This window comes from Nanorana parkeri, unplaced genomic scaffold, assembly GCF_000935625.1.
Source record: "Nanorana parkeri isolate BGI_ZX_2015 unplaced genomic scaffold, ASM93562v1 scaffold75, whole genome shotgun sequence".
In the NCBI taxonomy this organism is placed as follows: domain Eukaryota; kingdom Metazoa; phylum Chordata; class Amphibia; order Anura; family Dicroglossidae; genus Nanorana; species Nanorana parkeri.
Genome location: NW_017306343.1, coordinates 2,092,924 through 2,104,014, shown reverse-complemented (window position 1 = coordinate 2,104,014; position 11,091 = coordinate 2,092,924). Strand labels below are relative to the sequence as shown.

The following is an 11,091-nucleotide window of genomic DNA, read 5'->3' as shown; positions in this document are numbered from 1 at the left end:
GGGGAAGAGAATAAAGCCTGCATAGTTATAAGATAGATGGAATGTCTGAAAATTTGCATAACTCCAGTGGTGGGGGTTCTGCTTATACTTAAAGGGTAATTCCATGTTCTCAGCCAAATTTAAGAAAATGGAGGGTGAGGGTAATTCCATGTTCTCAAATTCAAATTACACTTTAATAACATTTGTCTATAGCGACTGTTCGGAATTACTTGTATTTATTTTGGCTGTCTCCAAATTGTAAGCAATTTACCACAAAACCCCAAGGTAACTATTGTAATAGAGTGCATGCTGTAGGACAGGGCAGAAAAACAGGTCCACTACACTGTCACCTACCCCTGCTACACATACTTACCTTTCTTTCTCTCCCCATCAGTCAGTTTGGTCATGAAGTTGAAAGAAAGAAAAAAAAAAAAAGCCCTGTGTGAATTCCAAATTGCAACCTGGTGTTTACATGGGGTTAAGGACTCTCTGCCAGGCCCCATGTGGCAGCACAGGCATTCAGATTCAATCACCGAGCATCAGAACTCCCCCCATTCCTAAAAGCACTGGTTATTTTTCTTTGCACCGAGTAACCAAAGAGAAGAGGACGTGTATATTCAGCTGGGAAGGGCAGCGATTAGGTTAACCTGTTGCTTTGCCCTGCATGGGCAAAGTACAAGTTCACTTTAAGAGCTCTGTTGTTACTAGTAGTATTTTGTTAGGCTGAGTGGTGAGCAGAAAAAAAGTGTTCATTAAAAAAAAAAAAAAACTAGTTCTTAAATCATACAATAAGGGACACAGAATATTCAGGTACATTGGGCTATGCTGCTGTCTTCAGGAGATTGGGCACTGGCAAACAAAGCTGTAAGACAGGCCAGTATAAGCCCTCCCACTCTCATCATGCTCTAGTTTTTTGCTAGTGTCCTAGGAGAACAGACATCTCTCCTGAAAGAAGATAACTACTTTTTATCAAGATTCCTTTTTTTTGTTCTAGAACATTTGGCCTTTTATTGTATTTAATGGGTCCGCCTCGAAGGAACCTAGGCCTCTTATGCTAATACAGAGGGTTGGTCAGCACTGGACTCTAACATGCAGGCGTGGGAGTGGAAAGCATGCAGTTTTTCTTGTGGGAGAAAGATCCTGGCTAGCAAACTTTCTACAAGAAGGCCTAGATACTCCAAGCAATGACTTGGTTCCAGCGCTGACAGTTAATTGTTCAGAATTTACCCTATCCTCTGTAGAGTCCTAACCATTTGCTTTCAGTGCAAGGAATTGTCCTGGATTTTGAGGTCTGTGGAAAAGGAAAGGAGCATTTCTTAGTGGTCTACCTAAAAGGTAGAGGGTTTTCCTGACTGAGGTTTTGCTGAGGGAGAAGTATTTTTTTTCCCCCTCAGTAGCATCCTTGAAGTTGTCCAGGGATTCGTCAAAAATCTCCCTCAAGGGCATGTGCAAAAGGCGTTTTTTTTTTTACCTTCTGAATGGCAGGCAAATGATATCTGATAACCCATCTACACAGTAGCAAAAGGCCACCAGCATGTGCTTCTGTTGCTGGAGGATAATCCCATCAGGATAGACCCTGGACCCCGAGACATAGCAATTGATGTCCTCTACCGGGATAATAAAAGCTTTAAGACAGGAAATGGACAGATCCACTATGCGGACAGTCAACTTCTTACAAAACCCCTCAGCAATAGGATACCGCTGGGCAAACGCTTGGGGAGGTGGGGGGTTTCTGGCTTAGGCTAATTCCCTGTACAAGACAGGTTGTAACAGTGAATGCACTGGAAAGGACAACCAGTTTGGGACTCCTTAGAGAACCAAGGCCACTGACCTTAGGTGTGTCTGAAGTAGGTTGCACCAGGTCAATGCATGCGTGTACTGTGTCAAGGACAGAAATGGTGTCCCTGAGTTTTTAAGTAATGTCAGCAGAATGAGACTCTTGACGTAGCAAGTCATCAATAACAGGCACGCTACTCTACTCATTGTACTCACCGGACTGTGCAAGGGCAGCTGAAGTCACGGACTCACTCTGAAGGAGAGGGTCAGCCACCCATTTGTGTCCCCTTACAATTCTGATTTAGCAGGCATGGCTGAACTCTTCCCCATAAATTCAGACATTGTGGCAGAGAAATCCTCCCTGCATAATACAGAGGAGGCAGCAGCCTCAGAAGAGGTTAAGGATAACTCCGAAAAGTGCTAAAACTCAGACAGGGGACAGTTATTGGGGGCTATCTGTGCCTTGGCCTTTGGAAGGCCCACTGCAAATCTCTCAAAAACGGTTAGATCACAAGCTGGCAAGGCCCGCGGAACTGGTGCCTTTGCGATATTATCTGCCATACTATTGTATGTAAGTGGGGGATTCCCCAGGGGGTACTCAGTCCTGTGAGGGAGTAGGAAGGGGATAATGCTGCCTTTGACCTTGTCACTAGACGCAGCAGGGAGCCCAAAATAAATCTGTAGATCTTAGTGGTAGTGCGTCAGAAGATACTGAGAGGTCCGCATGTGCTCGGTAAAATAGCACATGAATACAGAGTGTGCCAGCTTTTAGGGACTGTGCAGACACAGTGTGTAGCACAGGCAGTGAGCTCAGCATCTGCATAGTCTTTGCCTCTCCAGCAGGCATAGTGCCTAGGGAGTCTTCCAGCAGTTGGTGCAGCATGACTCTGGACTTCCAAAGCACCCTACAGCTAACTCTCACAAACCACAGAAGGTGTCTAGGAGAGTACATTTTGCAGAGCCCAGTGTACAATAATACATTACGACCAGCCTAGCTTCTTCACAATGGGGTCTGGGTACGGCATCCAAGGCTATGGACAAGCCGAAGTTGAAAAATAAGCTGCATTGGCTGAAATCTTGCCATAAGAAAAAGTAGCTTAATAAATCTGAAATAATTTGCTTCTCTCAAAGTGGGTGAAAGACATCCACTGTCCAAGGTCACTATAAAGAAAATGAAGGCATGCTGGGAGTGGGAAGTATGGAGTGGGAGAGGTTATATTTGCCAGTGCCCTATCGCCTGAAGGCCGCAGCAGCATAACCCAACACAGAAATTATATTTTCTAAAAGAAACTAGTGCCAAGTACTTAAACAAGTCTAGACAGCCTTCTGCAGTCAATGTTCTTGCAGTGAACATGCTGATAGGAGATAGGAACAACATGACAATCAGTGTGCTGTTGCTCCTTCACTATCAAATTAGCAAGCTGTGGGTGGTGTCTAGGTCTTGCTGCAGCAGACGTCCTACATCTGGCTATGCCGTCTACCATGGGTGGCTAGATCACAAGAGTGGCTGCAGAAACGTACACATTTGTTTTGTAGGTAAACCATACCCATATGTATGTATTTCACGTTAGTAATGAGCGGTTTGCCTGGAGTTCAGCTTTAAAGCAAACCAGTACTGATAGACTGTATATGGTGGTTGCCGCAGCTGAGTTCTCTTGAAAGTGCTGGTTACCAGACTGCCACACTGATACTTTGAGTTCTATACACTGAGTCACTGACCTACTTTCATTGATAGTCTGCTTGTTCCAAATGCATGACTCAAAAGTATTGAATCCAGATATAGCCATCACAGGAAGCCATCAACAGCACCCTACTTATTCTGCCCATGATAGGTGTCCTTTAAATATGCCCTTAGTCTATGTGACATTGTCTAGAGGGATGCTGGTAGCCATAAAATTACATTACATGCTACCATACACTTGAAATTCATGTTTGAAACACTCATGTCTGCTAGTGCTTTGATCTAGTTTGTAAACCAATCAAAAGTGGGGCTGCGGCATCAACCTGGACTGATATCAGCATTCAAGTCAGAGAATTGCAATGGGTGTAATGTCTGAACAGATAATATTGTAGTTGGCTCAATACATTTTTCATACACTGGGTGCCAAATGAGCATATGCTAATTGTCCCTGTTAGCAGTCATGTGTATGAACCTTTGGCTGGCATATGAGAGGAAATCATATGCAGGCTAAAAGTTATGAATGAACACAAGTGAGGGGAGGTGCATGGTCTAACCATCATGTGCATGTTTTCTGCATTGTATGTTAAACCTCTCCTTGCATGTATGCGTTCCCTCCCTCCATCCAAAAACATACCAGAAAATCAACTGGCCATATAGTGAAATGCTCTCTATAAAGCACTGCAGAATATGCCAGAACTAATAAAATGAGTGAAACAAGTCAAATGTATTGATGTAATGACTGTGTAAATGGAGTGACTGTGTAAATGGAGTTGACTTGCCCAGCACTCTCTAGTGTCTCCTTTTCATTTCTCAAAGCTGCCAAAAGCAGCTATCAAAAATATATCTGGATTCTGATAAATGGACCTCCAGGATTGCCTGGCAAGCAATCCCAATAAGTGTGTAAGTATATCAAATTATGTTTCTACAGCCAAATGTAATACATTCAATTGCAATTTTATTTCAAATCAAAATTAGTGCTCAATTTGTATTAAATAACAAAAGGTACCAGAAATCTAGCATACATCAGATATAACAAACTCATTTTTCCTATTAGTCAGTGATTTCCATGTTAAATCTTCTGTGAAAATATACAAATCTCCCTGTAAAAGTGAACTTACTAAAAACACAAGTAATCAAAATGTACATTACAGTCACCACTGAAAGAAATCCAAGTGCCTGGATTGTGATAAGGCACAACAAGACTGGATTTTGAGGTAAGGTTGTATAGTTTGTCTATCTCAGCATGATGTGCAATGCTTCTGTGCAAACACAAAAGTCGGTCTTAACCAATAAAGTGTCAAATCTGTAGTGACATTTTACTTAGGCACAAAGTACACCCACAACATCAAAACACACAAGGCTGGAAATAATCCAACAATTCTGAAGCTTCCCATGAACCCAGTTTACACTTGCTTTCAAATTAGAGGAAAATGTCAAACTAAAGAGAGAGTGTTCCATGTCCCGTTACACTTCGGAGGGGTGCAATGGCTGTATTCTTGCTTAAACCAAAGCATTACCTTGGAAACTGGGTTCCACTGCAAACAGGCTAGCTGTGGAAGCATTCTCCTTTTAGAAAGGAAAAGAACAGTACAATTCCATAATTCAGCATGTTTCATTATGAACTTGATTATGGCTGCATTGCACTAAAGTGATTCATAAATTATACAACTGCTAAGCGTTTGTTATAAACAATGATTTCGTACATACAGTCTTCCACATGATACATCATTCTTAATTATAAGACTTAAGATAAGTGACCTTATATGCACTTGTATATATGAAAAATAGTTGATCAAAGCAACCTATTTACAAAAACAAAACAAAAAAAGAGAACTCATGGATTCATTTGGAGTGAAAATTTACTCCATACAAGTGATTTGAGAACTGTATAAACAGTGTAACATAGTGCCCAATGTGGTGCCAACATAAATTATTTCATAACAAACATCAATTCTGCAAAATGTGCTTCTTGCAAATATATTAACATAGATAATGGTCAACCATTGCTTTGTATAGTGAAAGCGACTGGCTTTTGTGTGGAATAAAGTACAGTAAGGTAAAGATTCTATGTGTTTTTTTATCATGCTTTACAAATGCATTGTATATACAAAAGACTGAAAACAAGGATATACAAGCAAGTCATTAGTATGCAGAAATGCGGGATGAGGCATGTGTTTCCTGGACCTCTTTAACCAATAAAATGCGCGTTAACATTTGCTCCATCACCTCCTCATTCACAGGCTGTCCAGAGTACCAGATAGGGCTATTTGGGGCGACCACTGGTTCGGGGACCAAATAGAAGGCATCTGTAGGTCCTCGGGCCCCTTGAGGACTAAAGAGAAAGAATGATTAAAAAGGAGTCATCTTAAAGATCACACTATAGAGCAATATGAATACTCGTATCAATATAGGAGCATGCGGCGTGTCAATATGGGAGGAAAACAATGCAAGATATAAAATAATGCAACTTGTCACCCTGCTGCTTGACAGCACATATTGTCAAGAGGATTTGCTTTTATCTACTGTGTTCCCCCGAAAATGAGACACTGTCATATTTTTGGCTCAAAAAAACACACTAGGTCTTATTTTTTTTAATGTACAACGGTCTACATGTATTCATGTACAAAAATATGGTGATCAGGGGTGGCGTACCTTTCCAAGAGCAATTTGCTAACCAATCGCTGGCCAGAATGAGCAAAGCGCACTTTCACTATGGATTTCTTCACAGGCGGAGTGCATTTGGTATCACTCCGCCTGTGACAGGAGCCGGCGCTATAGAGGAAACATCAGCTTATGCGGCTCTGCTCCCTCCACTGCCGCCTCGCTTCCTCTAGCGTTGGCACCGCTGATTCTCTCCCGCGGCTCTTCAAGTTCCCCCTTATGCCACCACCGGCCCTGACAATGGTCACAACTAGGTCTTATTTTCGGGGTAGGTCTTATATTTTAGCAATTCCTAAAAATAGTACTAGGTCTTATTTTCGGGGTAGGTCTTATTTTCAGGGAAGCACGGTAAGTAGTACATAGTTTTGTTCCTGTACGACTTTCAGGACACAGATGGAATATCCTGGTAGATCCCTTCGCCAATGCGTCTGATTGGCACTGTTCAGGACATTAAGAGCTCTCTAGTTTATCAAAACAAAAAGCAGAAAAGCTCAAAACTGAGTGGCTAACGCCTGTGACACATTGCGCGGGAAGCAGCGCGGACCTTCGCGTGCAGCGTCATGTCACTTTCACTCCGCCATGTCAGTTTGCGAGAGCTCGCATAGCTGAGCGTGCAGAGATGAAAAATGTTATCTTCAGCCAATTGGCTTGCGCATATAAACCCCTGCGTCAGGATGCGGAGTCCATTTGGTTGTTACGCATGAGCCGATTGGCTGAAGATGCAGTCTTTCATGTGGCCGTGTTCAGCTCACACACTGTATGCGAACGTCCGTGCCTTACTGCTTTGCTCCACACGGATATGCATGCAGTGTGTCACAGGCTTTATGGTGATAAAAGGCCCAATAAAATGTACACTACAAAAAGAAAATTCTGAACAACTGCCTTACTTCCAGCTGTACACTATGAAGTGTATGGGCACCCATACCATCCCAATATTAATATCAATCGATCACAGTTAACCCATTGCATGGTTACTTACAAAGTGAAAACTTAGCGAATGAAAAGATACACCTTTTTAACCAATACTACTATGGCATCATTGGCTTACCTCTAGGTTATAAGAGAAGGTGGGGTGTTTCAGACCCGCATTAGAAATACTACCAACAGATTTGCAAGGCATACAAAAAGATTTTTCATTGTTGGATTCCCTTTCAATTAATGTCTACGTGAATCATAAGGTTATCCACTTTCATTTATACTCCAGTCAAACAAAATAAAAACTTAGCATGCAAACACACTGGGGAACTAAGGTCAGTGACCTTGTTGTTCACTGTGTCACTGCCACTAGGGAACCCTGCTCTACACAGTCCTGTGGTTGCTGCTAACTGGGCTCCTAAGATTTCCTGTGTGTCCTTCTTTACAGGTCAGCACACCTCAAATAGACAAGAATCAGTGAAAAGATAGCGGTATCAGTAAGAATATGTCTGTCCCCTGTAGTTCAGCAGTTTGCCAATTACGCATCCTCCTAATCATTCAGAAACTAATTATACGCCCTGCTCTGCCCTGTCTGTAGTCTCTATCAAGTGTTATGTGCAGCACAGTGTAGTTCTGAGAAACGAAGACACACAATGGCAACCAACCCGCATAATCATCTACGTAATAGCTTTAAAAAAAAAAGACTAATCCTTACCATTTAAAGCGGTAGAAGTCGTACAGTTTGATTGGACACTGCAAAGGATTATCTGGATTTTCAAGTTGTTCCACGTATGTTTCTTCTGCTACTAGTAAAAGAGAAAGAAAAATCACATTGAAAAGCATTTACTTTTTGAAGCAAGTGTGAAGTATAGTTTGTTATCCAGAAACTTGGAAAATGACTTTTTGCCTAGCTGAAAGAGTGAAGGGGACTATATTGTCATGATATGCTAAAGAGTTTCTCTAAATTGGTTATACATGTATTTTAAAACAATCAGTCCACCACTGCTAAAGACTTTTGAGAAGGTTCCAACCTACAGGATCTCTTCATTTCCAATGACAGCCAGTTTCCTCTCACAATTTGCACGGAATATATGGTGAGATTGTTGCAGGGCCGCAAAAAAGTTCACTTAAAGTCGAAGGATTTTTTTTTTATCAACCCTTGCAGTGGAACTACCCGCACACTGCAAGGGGTAAGTGCTCATTTGTGTCTGGGTGCTAAAATAACAAAGATACAGTAACCTGAAGCTCCTAGCCAGCCAGCTGTTACGGGGCTCCCTCCAGCCTGTCGCCCCATCCCTGCAACATTGTTCTCACATCTATACACTGTTTATAGACATGACGATTTGCAGGACCTTAAGACTGCTGCAGAAGGGGAGAGAAGTTGGAAGGACCGGTCTAGGAAGAAGTCAGCTCGGAGCTTTGGCCGAGTATAACCTAGACGCAAACGAGTGCTTAACCCTTGCAGTGCGGGAATAGCCCCACTACAAGGGTTAATAAAAAGTTTCCTGGAGTTCTTCTTTAATAAATCCTTTCATTATTTTCCCAAATCCTGTCATACCTTGTTTACTTATTAACTATTATTCCGTTACCACCTCTGAAAACGATCTAGCAAAATAAACTTGGTTTTCAAACCAGAACACTTCCAGTAGACTCCATACCTTTTAAGCCACCTTGAACTTGACCATAGAGCCTCAAAAATCGTATTGTACAGTTCTTGTCTTTTCCTATTCCAGGGTTCTTCCTAGTCTGCTTTGTGATCTTGGAGAAAGCTAGTTGTGAATGCTGCTCCACAGTCTTCAAAACAAAATACCTAACAAAAAAAAAAGAATATAACATTTCAAAACACAAAAAAAGTTAATGGAACACAACACCCCATGTATTGCCCTTTGATATAATAGTAACATGGCTCTTTACATCTCCTGGATGGCCAGCATTACATTGAACTGGTGTATGCATAAAAAAAAAAGGCATTATATTAGCTCTGATCTTCATGTGGTGAATGGGAACAAGTGACTAAGGACCTGTGTTGATGGGCCTTAGTTCGCTTTAAGCGGGATTTGCATTCCAATATAAGTCTTTGGGAATGCAAAACCTGCTTGAAGCAGGATAGAAGGTCAACGGCAAGTCAATGCACCTGGCAACAAATTATGAATGATCTAAAAAGCATCTCACACTGATGTTAAACCGACGCTATCGACAAAGCTCAAAACCCATTGACACAGGCCCATAAGCAAATTATAGACCACATACAAAAGCTCTTACGTTTATGGCAAAACCCTTGTAAAGCTGTGACCAAAGCAAAACAACAAAGCTAACAGTAGCAACATAAGCTGTCAGGACATAGCTGCTGCTGTAGTTCTCTCACCTCAGCACTGACCTGAGTTTTACCCACTTTCAAAATAAGAGAGATTATGTATGCCCCCAGGCAATGGCATGGGACAGGTCTCTGTCAAATGTGTCTAAATACTTACTCAACAAGCAGCGTCATACACGCAACATGTAGGGGACTTGTAGGCCCAATGTGAGCTCGATAAAGAGGCCTTCATGTTCATAGAATGTTGGATATATGACATCAATTGTTTAGAATATAGGAGGTGATGTGATAGTGGCACAGTTGGCATCACCTTGGGACTAATCTTTGGTTATATATTGCACTGTGAACATCCATTATATCATAAGCAGGGCGAACTCCTGTTCAATAACCACACTAGCTGTGCCACTGAAAAGAAACATAAAAAAACTAACTGTGTAGATCTGCTGTAATGATGGGCTCGATGTTAGAGTCAAACAAGAGTTCGACTCAAACATCGCTAGTTTGTATGTTCGCCTTGTGAAGCCCTGATTGGGTAAAGCCTTGCACCTGACCACAGGTCAGGTGCATTCAAAAGAATGGCACCACAGCCAGGCCCGCAGTGCAATCACCCGCACCAGATTGCGTGGCACAGCAATTCCCACGTTCTGGTCCAGTGCGACCGCAAAAAAATAGTATAAGCACTATTTTTTTGTGATCGAACTTTGGGTGGGGGTGCTATTGACTTGAATGCACCACCACACCCCCTCCCGCAGAGAACAGGGCAGTATGCGATCCAGGGGGTTCCAGCAGCTAACCCTACTGGAAATATATGAACGTAGCCTTAAGCATGACTTCTGGAGGCAGAGTTATACATGGGCTGGCTTAAAGTTTGTTCTGTTTGCCAGTTTTGGAACCCGGCTGTTTAAGAATTCCTAACATTTCTCCATTCCTCAATGGACAAGAAAGAAAAGCACTTTGTATCAAATCTCCTTTCATAAATATTGGTTACTTTGTGCCTACCAATATTAAAAATTACAAATGGAAAAGACACCAGGTATATTTTAATATCTTACTCACTGTGGCATGCTTATGTTCTGTAAATTTGCTTACTTGGTATTGAAATACATGAGAGTGAAAAGTAATGTTGTAGGTGAATGGGCACCTAGCTGCTTGCAGTCCCATAACATCTCCTCAGATATGCAGCTTGCAATAATATAACCTGCAAGAAAGGTCATTCCGTTATATATGGAGTACATAAGCTTGAAATACTTCAAAGTCACTATTTATGTACATACCAAATGGATTTACACGTGGACACCACTCTTTAAGTACTTCATGAAGCTTTTCCAAAAACTTGGAATAGTAAAGGTCAGCAAAGATATTGTCAATTCTGTTGTTGTCAAACATATGCTAGAAAAACAGATTCAAAAGAAGTTAGTACTACACATGGTAAAGCCTAAGTCACATAGGCATTGGTTTGTATACAGAAGCCTAAAGAGCAATGTGTATCACAAGCATCTGCAAAGCATACCTCTCATTTCATGTACATCTCTAAAGCAGTTAACCCCTTCATGACCAAGCTTGCGTTTAGTTTCTGTTCGTTAATGACTGATGCACTTTTTCCATTTTTGCTGTGTGATTCTTCCACAGCAGTAATATACTTTCTTACTAAACGTACCCACACATATTATATATTGTTTTTTAGAGGGCAGATAGGGCTGTATATGTATATCACATGTGTGCCTAATGCCTCACTTAGTATGAATAAAATATAAAAACGCGGAGG

General features: G+C 41.6%; 1 protein-coding gene across 3 annotated transcripts in view; it reads right to left on the bottom strand.

The window, feature by feature from the left end:
- Positions 1–5,316: 5,316 nt before the first annotated feature.
- LOC108804840 (glutamine-rich protein 1-like) overlaps positions 5,317–11,091 on the bottom strand; it is a 31,144-nt gene continuing 25,369 nt past the window's right edge. Inside the window, exons 6-10 of one of the 3 annotated variants that reach the window (XM_018576742.1) lie at positions 10,601–10,715; positions 10,416–10,524; positions 8,671–8,822; positions 7,728–7,818; positions 5,317–5,768 (exon numbers count right to left, since the gene is read on the bottom strand). In XM_018576742.1, coding sequence (XP_018432244.1) covers positions 5,579–5,768; positions 7,728–7,818; positions 8,671–8,822; positions 10,416–10,524; positions 10,601–10,715 — 657 coding nt within the window. In that variant the 3' untranslated portion in view covers positions 5,317–5,578. The remainder of the gene's footprint in view (positions 5,769–7,727; positions 7,819–8,670; positions 8,823–10,415; positions 10,525–10,600; positions 10,716–11,091) is intronic. The other 2 variants (XM_018576744.1, XM_018576743.1) reach the window with 2 other exon arrangements.